At 46.1% G+C, this 18933-nt stretch overlaps 1 protein-coding gene across 1 annotated transcript in view; it reads right to left on the bottom strand.

Annotated features, from left to right (window-relative positions):
* Positions 1-18933, bottom strand: part of adamts18 (ADAM metallopeptidase with thrombospondin type 1 motif, 18) — a 293677-nt gene that overhangs the window by 51364 nt on the left and 223380 nt on the right. The window contains exons 15-16 of the mRNA XM_085992058.1: positions 17420-17561; positions 12522-12648 (exon numbers count right to left, since the gene is read on the bottom strand). Coding sequence (XP_085848184.1) covers positions 12522-12648; positions 17420-17561 — 269 coding nt within the window. The remainder of the gene's footprint in view (positions 1-12521; positions 12649-17419; positions 17562-18933) is intronic.

The raw sequence follows: 18933 nt of genomic DNA, 5'->3' as shown, positions 1-18933 counted from the left end.
ATCGCCCCATTCCCTGTCAGCAATGTATCAGTATTAGGCAATCCAATTTCACGTTCAGATTTCCACCATTCACAATTTTTTTTTATAAAATCAAACATGAGTGTTTTGATTTCGCTGAACATAAATTAATCATTAACAATGCTTGAGCAATTTGAACTGACTGTCAATATTTTCACAGCCCTACAAAGAATATTTGGAGGGTTAAAGCTCTGTGTTCACTATCTTAGGTACGCACGCATCGATCAAGTACATTTGTTTTGGGTGGGCGGGGAGAAGTATTATCCTGGAAGGTAGAGAGAGTGAACACACAAGGCTACTTTTGTCTGCTTGCAAACAAATTGGGCAATTATGGATGGTCCCTTACACATATAGCTATTTGTAGTATTAAAGAACAGGGGGGGGAAATTCAGTATCGCCCCATTTGGGGCGCCGTTATCAGCCTTGCGCAAAGTTTAGCGCCTGGTGCTAATTATCGCCTCCGACAGCAAACTTGGCTTTTATCGCAATAGCAAAATACTGCAGATGTTGGAAATCCGAAATAACAACAGAAAATGCTGGAAAAACTCAGCAGGTCAGGCAACATCTGTGGAGAGAAATTTGAGTTGACGTTTCGGGTCGAACCCTTCTTCAAAACTGGAAAGAAAATGAAATAGATCGAAGGCAGGGCTGCGATCGGACAAAAGAAGTGAAAGAGACAAAAGTGGTCGAAGAGACAATAAAAGGTATTCGAAGCCAGACGAGATGGTAATAGGCTGAGATTAGGTGTGAAGTGTCCTGGCAGGGCAAGAGATAGCTGCCAGGTGGGAGAGAGAAACAAAGGGAAAGGGGGGGGGGGGCGGGCAGAAAGGAGTGGAAAAATTACAAGTAAAAAGTAATAGGGGCTGAGGTTATGATCTGAAATTGTTGAACTCGATATTGAGTCCGGAAGGCTGCAAAGTGCCTAATCGGAAGATGAGGGGCTGTTCCTCGAGTTTACGTTGAGCTTCCGTGGAACAATACAAGAGGCCAAGGACGGTGAGGTCCTGGAGGTGATTGGAGCGCTAAATCAGGCGCTTCACACCTGTCTTAAGGCGCAAAGGCCGAGGAGCGAGGCGCTACCTCAGAGCGCTGGCGAAGCAAGGAAGGGCAAATCAAAACAAACCTGCAAAGTGCTGCTCAGTACTCAAAACTCCTTCACACAGCGTTGAATCTCTCCAGAAGTCTCTCTCTCTCTCTCAGAATGCGTGGTGCAAAAATGTCACCGACAAAAAAAGGCAGGAAGCGGTCGCCTTTAAATAGCGCTCCCCCAGTCCCTTTCTGACAGCAAAACGCTCCCCTCAACCTGTCGTTGCTAGCGGCAGGCGGTAAGGCAGGGGGCGCCACTCAATATCCGGTCCGGGGCGCCACCGGCGCGTTGCGCACTCGACTGACGTCACGATCTGCCGATGCAGGAGATCGTGGCGGTAGTGTTTAGCGCCGCCGCAAAATGTCTAGTTAATTTCGCGAGCGGCGCAAATGTCGCCGCGCCCGGGCGCTAGTTGCTTTGCGCCCCATTAGCGCCCTCTTAAGGCGCTAACAGGAGGCGCAAACAACTGAATTTGTCCCTCTAGGACTCTTACTGGATATGCATGTGCAATCAAAGTTCCCAGGGGTAGGACAATGAAAGGTCTCTGGGATCAACCCCATTAGATGGACAGCATCCCACCTCAAACCAGCCCTAGTGGAATGACAATGAAAGGGAACTGATTCCACCTGTTGCGACGTCCATACCTCGGAGAACACCAGCCTCTTGGCCGAGAGGGAGTACAATGAGGAGGCTACTTTAGTTGGGAGGGGGGAAAAAGTTAAAAAGGAAAACCTTTTTTGATCGAATACTCGACAGAATACTCCTCCAGCACTAATCGAAGTGCGTTAAACCACAGCGTAATCTACAGATAGAGAATATGACATACAGTGTAGTCTTTGTGTAACTTATACAGGGAGCTATAGGTTTCAACTTGTCCATCACTTCAAACTACAAAGTGACATTCATGCTGCTCAAAATCAGAAATTTGCTCGGGGTGTTGGCGGTGGTGGAGGGAGGGGGTGCCCCCACAGCGAATGGATTTGTTCAGGCCTGAAAAAAATTGAAGCCAAGGAACTCTTCGACATCCCTGCGGAATTCTACAGGAGCGTTTCCGCTCATCCTTCCGTGAAATATTATTCACTCGTGGGCTGTACGTCGGCAAGCCAATCCGACCCACAGCAGACTGACTGTAATTACAGTGAACAATTATCTGCAGGTCACGGGCGACAGAGTACCAAGATTAGATTTCAGGTGCATGCTGGAGTCATTGGTTCAATACGGTGGGACGATGAGAAGAAAAGGTTTAACCATAAACACCAGGAAACATCGGGACAGGAGTGAGGCCATTCGGCCCCTCGAGCCTGTTCCACCATTCAATTAGATCTTGGCTGTGCCAAGGGCTGTACCTCAACTCCTGTCATCCGCCTTTGCACCAGATCCCGTGATACAGGAATCTGTTCATCTCAGTCTTGAAGATTTTAATTGTCCCAGCATCCACAGTCTTTTGGGAGAGAGTTCCAGATTTCCACTAACCTTTGGTGGAGATAGACAGATTTTTTGAAAGGTAAGAGAGTTGAGGGTTATGGGGAGCGGGCAGGGAAGTGGAGTTGAGGCCAAGATCAGATCAGCCATGATCTCATTGAATGGCGGAGCAGGCTCGAGGGGCCGAATGGCCGACTCCTGCTCCTATTTCTTACGTTCTTATAAAGAATGCTTCCTGATTTCACTCATAAATGATCTAGCTCTAATTTTAAGATTATGTCTCCGTGTTCTGGATTCCCCCACCAGTGGAAATAGTTTCTCTTTAGCTAACTTATTTAATCCTTTAATCATCTTAAACACCTCAATTAGATCACCCCTTAATCTTCTATACTCAAGGAAATACAAGCCCAGACTATGCAACCTGCCCTCGGAATTTAACCCTTTTAGCCCCGGTATCTTAATATTCTATATTAAAAAGTTTAATGCCTCCCCCTTCTGCTGCCATAGCAACATTGGACACCAGGGTTAAACCTAGCAACCAGCGATGTTTGGGCGCCAATGATGTAGAACCCTCATTTGCATAATACTGCTGGTGGGAAAATGCAATGGAGTGGATATGGCGGAGCACATTTCCGTCCAATTATCCACCCCAGCTTCAGCTAGAATTTGGCAGAGAGCACGTGGAATGCCGTGGTTTAAGTGTCTAGGCTCCCACGTACAGAAGTTGCACTTGGCGGCACCGGTGATGCCCCTTGTAGTCAAATAGCCGGCTGACCCACCGCATCTTGGCTCACACCCAAAGAACGGCCACTTGGGCAACCTATTGGAGGGCACCCTCGACTTGTCCTAGCAAGATGGCAATGCCTTCTAGGGGCGGGGGGGGGGGGGGGCGGGGTTGGGGAAGGACGGGAGACAATTAGTAGCCATGGGGGAGTTGGGGGAAAAGAGAGGATTTTATACACATACAGGGATCCCTCCCCAACCGCGGGTTAGCCACACGCGGATTTCACGTATCCGCGGTTTCCACTCTATGACAATTTTTGTCAACCGCGGCCGTGAAATTCGCGTATCCGCGGTTTTTCCTTTAGGAATAAGGTAAAAAACTTGATTTTCATGCTATCTATATGCTTTTTTTTTTGTTTATAGTGAATTTGACAACCGGGGTTTTACTAACCGCGGGGGTCTTCAGGGACGTATCCCCCGTGGATGCCGAGGGATTCCTGTACATGGTTTGTACAATATCCAAGTCTCAAAAACTTTCATTTGTTTAACGAAAAACATTCCAACTCCTGAGGGAACTCTTCAATAAGAGACTGTGTAATTTGGAACAGAGTACTCTCAAATCCAGTGATTTCCAGCACTCCTCAAGCATGTGGAATCAAAGGTGAAAAATGAGTTTGTGACATAAGTATTCATTATCAGGGAAAAAGTAACTAATGAATTATGAAGGGAGGCCAGACACTCCTTCAGAGAGAAACAACAACAACTTGTATTTTTATATTTCTATTGTAAATTCCAGTGTTGACATTTATAATAGGAACTGCTTATGTCAACATGTCACACTGTAATAACGCCCGCCTACTAGTGGTGGACAGCAGTAATTACAGAGTGATATATTTACATGGAGCGTTTCCATTGTAACAACTTGTATTTATATAGCGCCTTTAACGTAGCAAAACGTCCCAAGGCGCTTCACAGGAGTATTACAAGACAAAAAATTTGACACCGAGCCACATAAGGAGAAATTAGGGCAGGTGACCAAAAGCTTGGTCAAAGAGGTAGGTTTGAAGGAGCGTCTTAAAGCAGGAGAGAGAGGTAGCGAGGCGGAGAGTTTTAGGCAGGGAATTCCAGAGCTTAGGGCCTAGGCAACAGAAGGCACGACCACCAATGGTTGAGCGATTATAATCAGGGATGCTCAAGAGGGCAGAATTAGAGGAGTGCAGACATCTCGGGGGGGCGGGGGGGGGCAGCAGTGGGGCTGAAAGAGATTACAGAGATAGGAAGGGGCGAGGCCATGGAGTGATTTGAAAACAAGGATGAGAATTTTGAAATCGAGGCATTGCTTAACCGGGAGCCAATTATCTTCTAAGTTTCTATCAAGGGGTATGGGGAGAAAGCAGGGACAGGGTACTGAATTTGGATGATCAGCCATGATCGCATTAAATGGCGGAGCAGGCTCGAGGGGCTGAATGGCCTACTCCTGCTCCTATCTTCTATGTTTCTATGTTTCAATGTAGGTCAACGAGCACAGGGATGATGGATGAATGGGACTTGGTGTGAGTTAGGACACGGGCAGCCGAGTTAGAGGGAAAGAGGGATATTAGATTTTGACAGCTCCCTCGATGACACAGTTGTTAAGTGGAGCATCGAGCGTATAACTCAACAACAACTTACATTTATATAGTGCCTTTAACGTAGTAAACCATCCCAAGGCGCTTCACAAAAGCGTTATTAATTAAAATTTGACACCGAGCTACAGAAGGCGATATCAGGATAGACGATCAAAAGCTTAGTCAATGAGATAGGCTTTAAGGAGCATCTTAAAGGAGGAGAGGTTTAAGGAGGGAATTCCAGAGCTTCGGGCCATGGTAGCTGAAGGCACGGCCGCCAATGGTGGAGCGATTAAAATCGGGGATGCCCAAGATTCCAGAATGGGAGGAGCGCAGAGATCTCGGCGGCCATACAGATTAGAGAGGTCCCAAGTTCCAGTCTGTTAACACTCACCGTCTAGGCTCACACATCAAGAATGGTCACCCGGCGAGGCACTGGAACTGCAGCCCAACATGAGTCAATGGTCCTTAATTTGTGGTCAGTGGGGAAGCAAAGGCTTTCGGCGCTGACCTCGAAGAAAGCTGCCCACAGATAGATCGCGATCTCTGTGGCGAGAACTTTACCTTTCTCGAGGTGTAATTGTTTGTAACGCTGTCACTAGGGGATTCCCAGCGGAGAGCTGCAGTGATGTCATCAAACTGTCTAAGCAGCCAATCACTTTGAAGAATTCTCACAGACAGCAAACCAGGAAATGAAAAGCACTGATTCTCTGCACTTTAAAAAAAAATGTTACAGAGAGCGAAATAAAGATTGGGACATACACGTGGGGTTAAGGTAGAAGCCGAAAAACTTTTTTAAAAACGGAAATTTTTATAATGGAGAAATTTGACACTCCACAAATATAAAGATTAGTTTTTGAGGGCCAGAACATTTGCTAAGCAGTCAATACACTGTTAAACCCCAGATACACCTTGAGGTAATAAAACTCACTACGCACTTGGTTTGAGTATAAAGCAAGGCTTTAATCAACTTGTTTCAGAACATGGAGGTCTAGTTGTACTTCACTAGTTCCTTGTCTTACAAAATGTCCCTGGAAAGCTGGGCTGACGCCCAAGTATTTATACTCCTTGGACGGCGCCACCAGCTGGCCATCCAGCATTATTTCACGAGTAGTTTCTTGATGAATGATGAGATTTATAACACACCTATTCCAACAAGGCTTAACAGTTAATGCGGTACTTAACAGCGATATGAGTTCTCAGCGCAGCTTGTGTCGGAGCAGTGAATAACTGACCGCAAAATCAGGATTTCCACGTTTAGATGTGCATGTGCTAAATCCTGAAATTATGGTCAGTTTCAGAGGGGTAATGATGGGCAACACTGACAGGGATGGGCAATAAATGCTGGCCTTGCCAGCGATGCCCACATCCCATAAACGAATTAAAAAAAAAAGTTTGCTGTCATTAACCACTGCAAAATCCAAGCCAATGTTTCCAGGGCAGGAGGAGAGGAGGAAACTGGAGAAAGGGGTGAATAAATGGGACAATTGCTCTCATGCACCTCCTAGTGGGCAGTCTCAGAACAGCATCTGTAGAGTGCTGGAAGAGTCACGCCCTCACGCTTGGCTACAATTGTGTGGAACTTAAGTGGGGAGAAAGGAGAAATTGACTTATACATTTCCCTTACAGAATAATGCTGCAATTCCACTGGCAGGGAGAGCGGGCAACAGCACATGACAAAGAACCTCTACTACGGTCAAATGTTGGGAGAAGGATTGGGAGAAGGAGAAGTGCAACGAGACCTGGGTATTCTTGTGCACCAGTCACTGAAGGTAAGCATGCAGGTGCAGCAAGCGGTTAAGAAGGCAAATGATATGTTGGCCTTCGTAGCGAGAGGGTTTGAGTACAGGAACAAGGATGTCTTGCTGCAGTTACACAGGGCCTTGGTGAGACTACACCTTGGGTATTGTGTGCAGTTTTGGTCGCCTTATCTGAGGAAGGATGTTCTTGCCATGGAGGGAGTTCAGCGAAGATTTACCAGGCTGATACCTGGGATGGCAGGAATGACGTATGAGGAGAGATTGGGTCGATTGGGCTTATACTCGCTGGAGTTTAGAAGAATGAGAGGGGATCTCATTGAAACTTATAAAATTCTGACAGGACTGGACAGACTAGATGCAGGAAGGATGTTCCCGATGGTCGGGGAGTCCAGAACCAGGGGTCACAGTCTAAGGATAAGGGGTAAGCTATTTAGGACAGAAATGAGGAGGAATTTCTTCACCCAGAGAGTGGTGAACCTGTGGAATTCTCTACCACAGAAGGCAGTAGAGGCCAATTCATTAAATATATTCAAGAAGGAGTTGGATATATTTCTTAAGGCTAAAGGGATCAAGGGATATGGGGAGAAAGCAGGGACAGGGTACTGAATTTGGATGATCAGCCATGATCTCATTGAATGGCGGAGCAGGCTCGAGGGGCCGAATGGCCTACTCCTGCTCCTATCTTCTATGTTTCTATGTTGTTGCACACAAGTATTTAATGGAATTCTGCCACCATGAATTCAGAGTAAAAGAGCCCTACAGAGTTGAGGGAGCAAAGAAAACCAACAAGGGTTCCTGCTCCCGATTGCGATTCACCAAATTCTGGTGGCAAGTGCCGTTGGCCTCGTCTGTGATGCTCACCCCTCTCCCGGTGAATAACCTGTTGACACTCACCGTGAAGGCTCGCTCTTCAAGAATAGCCAATTGGGTGAGAAATTTGATGCCTATGGACCTAAAGCCTAGAATGAGATACTTCCTTCAGCAGAGGACGATACCAAATTTCAAGGTTGGACCAATGGGTCTGGCTCCAGCCTGTCAAACATCTAGAGCGGGAAGTTGCAGTCAAGAAACACGGTACCAGAAACAAACTACTCAATGTAAAACCATTCGCTCACCTTATTAAAATATTTTTCCACTGCAGTTTTTGTTTTTTTCTCTCTCTCCCTCCGTTTGTCTCTCCCCATTCCCCATGCTACATAACATTCCCTGATCAAAGGAAGAGATAGACAACCCAGCTCTGAGGTTTCTGCTAATGCCATGAAGAACCAGCCACTTTCAGAGGTACAAAAAAAGAGAATAAAAAGAACTTGTCTTTATACAGCGCCTTTCATGACCTCAGGATGTCTCAAAGCGCTTTACAGCCAATGAAGTACTTTTGAAGTGTTGTACCGTAGGAAAACGTAGCAGCCAATTTGCGCACAGCAAGCTCCCACAAACAGCAATGTGGCAATGACCAGATAATCTGTTTTTTAGTCATGTTGATTGAGGGATAAGTATTGGCCCCAGGAAGAACTCTTCTGTACTTCATCAGAATAGTGCGTTGGGATCTTTTATGTGCACCCAAGAGAGAAGACGGGGCCTCGGTTTACTGTCTCATCCGAAAGGGAGCAACTCCGACAATGCAGTGCTCCCTCAGCACTGCACTGGGCGTGGCGACCAGGACCATGGTGCGCAAGTCTCTGGAGTGGGGCTCGAACCCACACAACCTACTGCCCCCCAAGGCGGGAGTGCTACCCACTGAGCCACAGCTGGCACTACAGTTGTTGATCCCTGCCTTGGACCAGGGGCAGGGATATTTGATGGGGTGGGGGCGACGGTTGTGTCCATGTCCTCTCTCAGGGAAGCCTTTCATTACTGACAGACTGTGTTTACCTCAGCTACAACACCTTGCATTTATATAGCGCCTTCAACGTAGTAAAACATCCCAAGGCACTTCACAGGAGCGTTATCAGACATAATGTGAAGCAGTTAAGTAATAATGAGGGAGGGATTGAAGCCTGAACGCCGCAATCAATATACATACAGATAAGGAAGGCCAGTCCCGGCTCATCCATCCAGAAAGTCCCACAGTCTTCCCATCATGTCATCCAGTTGTTTCTCATCCAAATGATTCCAGGGTTTTTGCCTCCATGACTCTAGCCATAAGTCCATTCATGTACTGATCACTCTTTGATATCAGTCCCAGCTGTGCCTGCTGCTAGTTTGAACCTATGTTTCTTTCTGTTCCCTTCACAATGTAGTTTGACGTAATACTGTTTATTATCTCAGAGACTTCTATTAGTTCACCTTTCGGTTGCCTCCTTTCAAGGATGAGCTTTCCTCATACCCCTTTTCTAGAGGTCAGTCTCTTAGGTCCTGTCTGAACTGCCTCCAGGGCTTGTCTGTTTCATGTCATGTCTCGACAAACAAAACTGGACACTGTACTCAAGGTGCAGTCTGACCAGAGCACCATACAGTTTGAGCACACATTTCCCTGACTTATACGCCATTGTTTTGGCTATATAGTTCACCATTCCATTTACAAAGTATTACCTAGTATTTACAGTACAGGAACAGGCCATTCAGCCCAACAGGTCGATGCTGGCGTTTATGCTCCACACGAGCCTCCTCCCACCTCACTTCATTTAACCCCAGCAGCATATCCTTCTATTCCTTTCTCCATCATGTGTTTACCTAGCTTCCCCTTGAAATACGCTGATGCTCATCACCTCAACCACTCCCTGTGGTAGCGAGTTCCACATTCTCACCACTTTCTGGGTAAAGAAGCTTCTCCTGAATTCCCTATTGGATTTATTAGCCACTATCTTATATTTATGGCCCCTCGTTCTGGTCTTCCCCAACAAGGGGAAACATCTTCTCTACGTCTACCCTATTTGTTTCGTTAATTGCTGTTGGATGGTGATTGGACCTTTCCATGAATTAAGTCGAAATATGAAGGATGCAGTTAAAAGAGATGGCCAGACCTCTCCCACCTTCATCATTTAGACACCATTCTTGGAGTACTTGTGTCTTCCTATATGTGGTATTTGGCACTTAACCACTTGAAACTTCCTCTGCCATTTGTCCAAGTCATTCTATAAGTTCTCAAGCAGCCTCCTCAGTCAACTGTCTCTCCTAGTTTAGCATCGTGTGCAAATTTGACCAGTTTGCACTGAGTTTCTGAATCAAAGCAATTGATCTTGGAAAGGGGCCAGGGGGGGATTTTTAAAAAAATGTATAATTCATTTGTTGGATGTGGGCGTCGCAGGCAAGGCCAGCATTTATTGCCCATCCCTAATTGCCCTTGAGAAGGTAGTGGTGATCCGTCTTGTACAACTGAGTGGCTTGCTGGGCCATTTCAGAGGGCAGTTAAGAGTCAACCACATTGCTGTGGGTCAGGAGTCACATATAGGCCAGACCGGGTAAGGACGGCAGGTTTCCTTCCCTAAAGGACATTAGTGAACCAGATGGGTTTTTACAACAATCCGGTAGTTTCATGGTCACCATTACTGATACTTACTATTCCAGATTTTTATTTAATTAACTGAATTGAAATTTCCCAGCTGCCGTGGTGGGATTTGACCTCATGTTTCCAGATCATTAGTTCAAGGCCTCCGCATTACTAGTCCAGTACTGTAACCACTATGGTACTGTAGCCCATTTACTAGAATGATATGAGCAATGAGGGACTTCAGTTATGTGGAGAGACTAGAGAAGCTAGGATGTTTCTCCTTGGAGCAGAGAAGAAGGTTAAGTGGAGATTTAATTGATGTGTACAAAATTATGAAAAGTTTTGATAAGAGTAAATAAGGAGAAACTGTTTCCACTGGTCGGAGGGTCGCTAACCAGAGGACACAGATTCAAGATAATTAGCAAAAGAACTAGGGGGAGATGAGGAGAATGTTTTTTACGCAGCGGGTTGTTATGATCTGGAACACACTGCCTGAAAGGGCGGTGGAAACAGATTCTATAGAAACTTTCAAAGGGGATTTGGATATGTACTTGAAAAGGAAAAAGATGCAGGACTATGAGGAAAGAGCCGGGGAGTGGGACTAATTGGACAGCTCTTTCAAAGAGCCGGCACAGGCACGATGGGCCGAATGGCCTCCTTTTATGCTGTATGAGTCTAAAATTTGCACTCCCTCCCCCATGGCTCAGTGTCTTGCATTACTTCTAGTGCGATAGCAAAATACTGCAGATGCTGGAAATCCGAATATATCGACTCAATATCGAGCTCAACAATTTCAGATCATAACCTCGGCCCCTATTACATTTTTACTTATATATTTTTTATCCACACCTTTGTTTTGGTTTCTCCCCCCCCTTTTTTTCTCTCCCACATGGCAGCTGTCTCCCATTCTGCCAGCGCATTTCACACCTAATCTAGAGCCGTCTTTTGTCTCCACTAGTCCGATCACCATCTCGTCTCGTTTTGAATACCTCTTAATGTCTCTTCACTTCTCTTTTGTTCTCTCCCGGCCCCCAAACTGGCCTTTTAATCTGTTTCATTTCCTGTGCTTCTTCAGTCTTGATAAAGGGTTTTGACATAAAACGTTGACTCTATTTTCTCTCCACGGACGTTGCCTGGCCTGCTGAGTTTTTCCAGCATTTTCTGTTTTATCTTGCATTACTTCAACAGGTTGTACTTCAAATCACTGAGGTATTCTTAGAATAGATTTGGTCGGTAGCCCCCCCTATTAAAATAACCTTGCTGTTCTCAGATACTCCCATTTATATTTTCATAAGGTGAGCTGCAGTCCTTTCCCTTCTGACCCTGGCAGTCTGTGGCACACCGTAAGCGTCAGCTTTGTCCTTTCACATTAAGGAGGTCTAACCAGAGCGGGTTCATTGTGTAACTTTTCTTAGCCTTCCCAGGTGTCCCTGACATCTCTGGCTACGCTACCTCCTTTCCTGAACACTCTATACCCCTGTAGGTTGTATTCATTACCAATCCCTGGGGTCGGCCATGTTTCTGACATTGTTACCTCATCTTAGTTCCCCTACTCCAGTTCAGACATTTTATTCCTAATGTTACTCGCATTCATGTTTATATATCTTATTGCAGATCCTCGACACACTACATTAGCACATCAATAATACAGCCCTCCCCCATCCAGGTATCCAAATCTAGTTAATTAAATTTTAAAATAACAGTGATACCCCATACATTTGATTTTAAATGTCACAATAGGTACAAAGACCACCAACCTTGATGTTACTTGCACTGAGACCACCTACGATCTTCAGTGACTATTAGACTTAACTAAACTTGAACCATTTGTAACTGAACCTTCATTAGTATACACGACCACTAGAAAAACATCTCAAAGATGATTTTTTCAGACCTTAAGGTCAAGGCTTCATGCATCGGGAAACCAGGCCCATGCATTTTTTCATCCATACAATGCCACCTGTGGCTCAGTGGTAGCACTCTCGCCTCTGAGTTAGAAACTTGCGGGTTCAAATCCCACTCCAGAGTGTCGAGCACGTAATCTAGGCTGACACGCCACTGTCAAAGCTGAGGGAGTGCTGCACTGTCAGTGGGGCAGAACTGAAGGAGTGCTACACTGTCAGACGTGCCATCTTACAGATGAGACATTAACCCCGTCGGCTCGCTCAGGTGGATGTAAAGGATCCCCAGGTAGTATTTGAAGAGGAGCAGGGGAGTTCTCCCTGGTGTCCTGGCCAATATTTATCTCCCAACCAGCATCACAAAAACAGATTATCGGGTCATTAACACATTGTTGTTTGTGGGAGCTTGCTGTGCGCAAATTGGCTGCCACGTTTCCTCCATTACAACAGTGACTTCCTGAGGATGTGAAAGGCACCAAGTAAATTTCTTTCTTTCTATTATGAATATCCTTGATTTTTCTTTTAAAGTAAGAGAGTTCTTCACATGCTTATGAATTTATTTTAAATACTTACCTTGCAGGGCAGGGCTGAGTGTTGCAGGTAATTGTTCCTGTTACAGGCCTTGTTCGCGCGAGACACAAGGTGGAGTTGACTTGAATGAGATGGTCCTGTAGACAATAGGCCGTAGTCACCATTTTTCCTGCAAGAGAAAGGCAAACGCCTGTTAACGTTTGAATAAGTCCAGCCAAAGTCCTCACTGATAGCTTGGGAGTTAATAAAGCAGCTGATATGGTATTGGCCCAGAAATTAGGTTCGGGGGCTTGCCGCGCGTGCAAGCCCCTGATGTGCACTCACCCAGCGCGCCGACATCTGAAGCCTGGGCCTGCTTGGAATTCCTGTCACTGGCCCAGTTCAGCTGTCGGCGCGATGTGCTTGCCTGATCCAGCGGCGTAGTTAGTGCGATGTGCCGGCTGGGATCAGGTGAGCACTGTGCAGCCAATCAGGGGAGGGGAAACTTCATTCATGAGTTTGACAGTAAGAATTTTCAAACTCATGAAAAGTACGGGCGCCCAAAAGACTAGTTTAACTTTAAATAAAATTTTAAAAAACATCCCAATAATTAAATAAACTATAAATAACTTTAAAAAACTATTTTAAACAATTAATCAAATTTTTGAAAAAAATAATTTTTTAAGAAATCGGGTCTAAAAATAAACTTACCTTACTGTAAAGTCCTTAAAAACAATAAAGCTGTGGAAAAAATGTTATAATTTTAAATAATAGACCACTTACCTTCAAGAATCCACTCCTTACGCCTCCTTTTTATATGTCTAAAAAGTTCAGGCCCTTACACACGGGCAAACCTGTCAAAAAGAAGGAAGTTCAACGCGTGCGCGCAGGACCTCTGAACCCCTTGGAGGAAATGCCGGTTTCCCGCGCATGCGCTGTGCATGCTGAAATTCGGCACTTCCAACGGGCCCACGCGTGAGTACACCGTCCGTACTCACGCGTTGGGACCGGAATTACTGGCCCAATGAGTCCTTTGTAACAAGAAGGCACAGCTTCCAACTCTGGGCTGTGTTGAATTAGCTGTGATGCAACAATCGGTCTTGATGTCCCATAGGCTAGGCATGAGAAAAAGCATCCAGGGCTCCCGCTCTTCAGAGAATCTTACAGCACAGAAGGCGGCGGCCTTTCGGCCCATCGGACTTGTGCCAGCTCTTTGAAAAAGCCATCCCGCTAATCCCACTCCCCCTGTTCTTTTCCCGCAGCCCTGCAAATTTTCCTTTTCACATATATATCCAATTCCCTTTTGAAAGTTATTATTGAATCTGCTTCCACCGCCCTTTCAGGCAGCGCATTCCAGATCATAGCAACTTGCTGCTTAAAAAAAATCTCTCCTCATCTCCTCCTAGTTCTTTTGCCAATTATCTTAAATCTGTGTCCTCTGCTTACTGACCCTCCTGTCAATGGAAACAGTTTCTCCTTATTTACTCCATCAAAACTTTTCCTAATTTTGAACACCTCTATTAAATCTCTCCTAAACCTTCTCTGCTCTAAGGAGAGCAATCCCAGCTTCTCTAGTCTCTCCACACAACTGAAGTCCCTCATCCCAAGTGCCATTCTTGTAAATCTCTTCTGCACTCCTCCAAGGCCCAGAACTGGACACAATGCTTATTTTCTACCATCCATCATCTTAAACATCCATTCCCTCCGCAATCAGTGTACTGTGGCTATAGTGTGCACCATCTACAAAATGCACTGCAGCAACTCGCCAAGGCTTCTTCGATAGCACCTCCCAAACCCGTGACCTCTACCACCTAGAAGGACAAGGGCAGCAGGGATCTAAGTAGTCCAAGAATGGCCTCCTTCTGTGCCGTAAATTTCTATAATCCTATGATTCCCCTCAAAGTCACACACCATCCTGTCTTGGAAGTATATCGGGCGTTACTTCATCGTCGCTGGGTCAAAATCCTGGAACTCCCTCCCTAACAGCACTGTGGGAGCACCTTCACCACACGGACTGCAGCGGTTCAAGAAGGCAGCTCACTGCCACCTTCTCAAGGGGCAATTAGGGATGGGCAATAAAGGCTGGCCTTGCCAGCGACGCCCACAATAAATGAATGAATAAATAAAAAGGAAAAAAATACTCCTCTGGTTCGGTGAGGATAAAGATTCCTCTGGTCACTTATCTTTTTCTTATTCGTTCACGGGATGTGGGCATCGTTGACAAGGCCGGCAAGGTGCAATGGCAATTTTCTCACCGGATCAGGATCTGGAGTCTACTCCACGGGAAGTATTCTCACAAGCAAAACAGAGAAGTGCGAGACAATCATTGTGTGTTTCGTCCAGTTATTAAACAAGGGACTGCCAAAAAAAAAGTAGGTGTCAGCTGTGGTTCAGTGGGTAGCACATGAGCGCATATTCTAGGCTGATACTCCAGTGCAGTGCTGAGGGAGTGCTGCATTGCCTGGAGGTGCCGCCTTTCAGGTGTGACGTTAAACTCGAGGCCTTGTCTGCCCAGGTAGAAGTAAATTGAGCACGATGTGGTCTCCTCTGCATTGGGGAGACCAAACACAGATTGGGTGACCGCTTTGCGGAACACCTCCGTTCAGTCCGTAAGGGTGACCCCGAGTTTCCAGTTGCCTGTCACTTTAATTCTCCGCTCCACTCCCACTCTGACCTCAGCCTCTTACACTGTTCCAATGAAGCTCAACGTAAGCTCGAGGAACAGCACCTCATCTTTCGATTAGGCACTTTACAGCCCTCTGGACTCAACATTGAGTTCAACAATTTCAGACAATAATCCCTGCCCCCATTTTTCATGCTGTATGATTTTGCCATCCCCATTTGCAACATTTTATCTTTCCTGCCTCTTCAGCACAGAATGTTCCTTCAATTCCTTCCTCCCCCCACTCTACCCCCCTCCCCCCCCACTCCTCTCCCTGCTTAAAATCTGTTACATCTCTAGCCTTTTCCAGTTCTGACGAAGGGTCCAAGACCTGAACCGCTAACTCTGTTTCTCTCTCCACGGTTGCTGCCTGGCCTGCTGAGTGTTTCCAGCATTTTCTGTTGTTATTTCAGATTTCCAGCATCCGCAGTATTTTGCTATTGTATTGTAAATTGAGTAGGGTTGTTCTACCCGGTGTCCTGGCCAATAGTTATCCCTCAACTAACATCACTAAAGCAGATGATCTGATCACTATCAAATTGCTGTTTGTGGGAGCTTACTGTGCGCATACTGACTGCCCCGTTTCCTACATTACAACAGTGACATGGGGACATAAAACCTCGAGTGGGCCATTCAATCGCTCATGTTCTGCCATTCAGTTAGCTCATGGCTGATCTGAAGCATAACTCCATCTATCAGTCTTGGTTCCATAAACCTTAATACCCTCGCCTAACAAATATCTATCAATCTCAGTTTTGACATTTTCAATTGACTCCCGGCCTCAACAGCTTTTTTGGGGGAGAGAGTTCCAGATTTCCACTCCCCTTTGTGCGAAGAAGTGCTTCCTGACATCACCCTTGAACGGCCTGGCTCTAATTTTATGGTTATGCCCCCTTGTTCTGGACTCCTCCAAAGAGGAAATTATTTCTCTCTCTACCCTATCAACTTCTTTACTCATCTTAAACACCTCAATTAGATCACCCCTTAATCTGCTATATTCAAGGGAATACAAGCCTAATCTATGTAACCTGTCCTCGTAATTTAACCCTTTTAGCCCCGGTATCCTGGTGAACCTACGCTACTCCCCCTCCAAGGCCAATATATCCTTCCTGAGGTGCGGGGCCCAGAACTGAATGACATCAAGTGTACAGCTCAGAAACAGGCCATTCAGCCCAACTGGTCTATGCCGGCATTTATGCTCCACACGAGCCTCCTCCCACCCTACCAGCATACCCCTCCAGCCCTTTCTCCCTCATGCGTTTATCTAGCTTCCCCTTAAATGCGTCTATGCCATTTGACTCAACTACTTCTGGTAGCGAGTTCCACACTCTCACCACTCTTTGGGTGAAGAAGTTTCTCCTGAATTCCCTACTGGATTAGTAAGTGACTATTTTATATTGATGACCTCTAGCTTTGGACTCGCCCACCAGGGAAACATTTTCTCTACATCTACCCTATGAACGCAGTACTCTAAATGGGGTCCAACCAGAGATTTATGTAACTGTAATAATATAACTTCTACCCCTTTGTATTCCAGCTCCCTTCAGATTAAGGCCAACATTCTATTAGCCTTTTAAATTATTTTTTGTACCTGTCCACTAGCTCTTAATGATTTCTGTAAGCACCATTATCGCATTGCCGTTTGTGGGAGCTTGCTGTGCGCAAATTGGCTGCCGCGTTTCCTACATTACAAGTGACAACTGTTCAAAAATTATTTCATTGTCTGTAAAGCGCCTTGGGACGTCCTGAGGTCGTGAACAGAGCTGTAGAATCGCAAGATCTTTCTTTAAACATGAAGTGCAAACTATATACTTCAATCCGAGCCCAGTTTATCATGAGCCTCGGGAAGTCTCGGATCTGGTGACCCAGGACGTGCCAAAGGGTTCGCTCTGGACCCTGCTCTACAGTGTTTTTCTTCCCCCCTCATCCCCTTCCCACAGTCGAGATGAAACCGCAGAAGCTGACACACCGTCTGAGAGAAACAAAAAAAAACACACAAAACAGAGAAAAAAAAAGAATGAAAGGTGACAATCACTCTGCGTTTCACGACACTGTTGCCGTGCGATTGTGCCGAGCCGGGCCGATGGCAGGTGGCTTTTAGACAACAAAAGAACAAACGGAAGCACTTACTGGCCTGCTTTTGCTGAGCGGGCCACGGGCTATGAAAAGGACAAAGCCGCACTCTGTGCCTTCAACAAAAAACCGTCCCGTTTGTCTCCCTCCCTCTCTCTCTCTCTTGGGGGGGGGGGGGGTGGGAAAGGAGAGCTTTTTTCTTCAGGTGAATGGGAGAGTTACTCACCTCCTGCACATGAAGCCGAGCAACCCGATCGCACGACCACCCAGGTGTGGTTGTGTCTTCGAACAGTGGTCTTGCTTTCATTAACAGCCTTCGGTAACGTGTACTCCCAGGCGATACCTGGATTCTTGCCTTGTAAAAGGATCTGAAGGTTAAGAGCGGGGAGGGGAGTGGGGGGGGGGGAAGGGGCGGGGTGGGAAGAAAGGGACATTGAATAGGTTTACTGTAACTTGCTTTCCACCACAAAAAATTAAATCCAATGTTAAGGGGAGATTTAACAGAGGTGTTCAAAATCATGAAGTGGTTTTGATCGAGTAAATCTGGAGAAACTGTTTCCACTGGCAGGAGGGTCGGTAACCAGGTGACACAGATAGAATCGTAGAATGGTTACAACACAGAAGGAGGCCATTCGGCCCATCGAGCCTGTGCCGGCTCTCTGCAAGAGCACTTCAGCTAGTCCCACTCCCCCCCCCTTTTCCCGTAACCGTGCAGGTACTTATCCAATTCCCTTTTGAAAGCCGTGATTGAGTCTGCCTCCACCACCCTTTCAGGCAGTGCACTTGCTGCATAGGAAAGTTTGTCCTCATGTCGCCTTTGGTTCTTTTGCCAATCACCTTAAATCTGTGTCCTCTGGTTCTCAACCCTTCCGCCAATGGGAACAGTTTCTCTCTACCTACTCTGTCTAGACCCCTCCTGATTTTGAACACCTCCATCAAATCTCCTCTCAAACTTCTCTGCTCTAAGGAGAACCCCAGCTTCTCCAGTCTATCCACGTAGCTGAAGTCCCTCATCCCTGGAATCGTTCTCGTAAATCTTTTCTGCACCCTCTCTAAGGCTTTCACATCCTGCCTAAAGTGCGGTGCCCAGAATTGGACACAATACTCCAGTTGAGGCCGAACCAGTGTTTTATAAAGGTTCATCATAACTTCCTTGCTTTTGTCCTCTATGCCTCTATTTATGAAGCCCAGTATCCTCTATGCTTGTTTAACTGCTTTCTCAACCTGCCCTGCCACCTTCAACGATTTGTGCATATATACCCCCAGGTCTCTCTGTTCATGCACCCCCTTTAGGATTGTACCCTTTAGTTTATATTTCCTCTCCTCATTCTTCCTACCAAAATGTATCACTTCGCACTTTTCTGTGTTAAATTTCATATGCCACGTGTCTGCCCATTCCACCAGCCCATCTGTCTTCTTGAAGTCTATCACTATCCTCCTCACTGTTCATTATACTTCCAAGTTTTGTGTCATCTGCAAGTTTTGAAATTGTGCCCTGTACACCCACGTCCAAGTCATTAATATATATCAAGAAAAGCAGTGGTCCTAGTACCGACCCCTGGGGAACACCACTGTATACCTTCCTCCAATCCAAAAAACAACCGTTCACCACTACTCTCTGTTTCCTGTCACTTAGCCAATTTCGTATCCATGCTGCCACTGTCCCTTTTATTCCATGGGCTTCAACTTTGCTGGCAAGCCTATTATGGGGCACTTTATCAAATGCCTTTTGGAAGTCTA

This window comes from Somniosus microcephalus, chromosome 6 (assembly GCF_052327205.1).
Source record: "Somniosus microcephalus isolate GS21.2 chromosome 6, FLI_Smic_1.0, whole genome shotgun sequence".
In the NCBI taxonomy this organism is placed as follows: Eukaryota; Metazoa; Chordata; class Chondrichthyes; order Squaliformes; family Somniosidae; genus Somniosus; species Somniosus microcephalus.
Note: the sequence above shows the minus strand (reverse complement) of the source record. Positions and strands in the feature narration are given on the sequence as shown.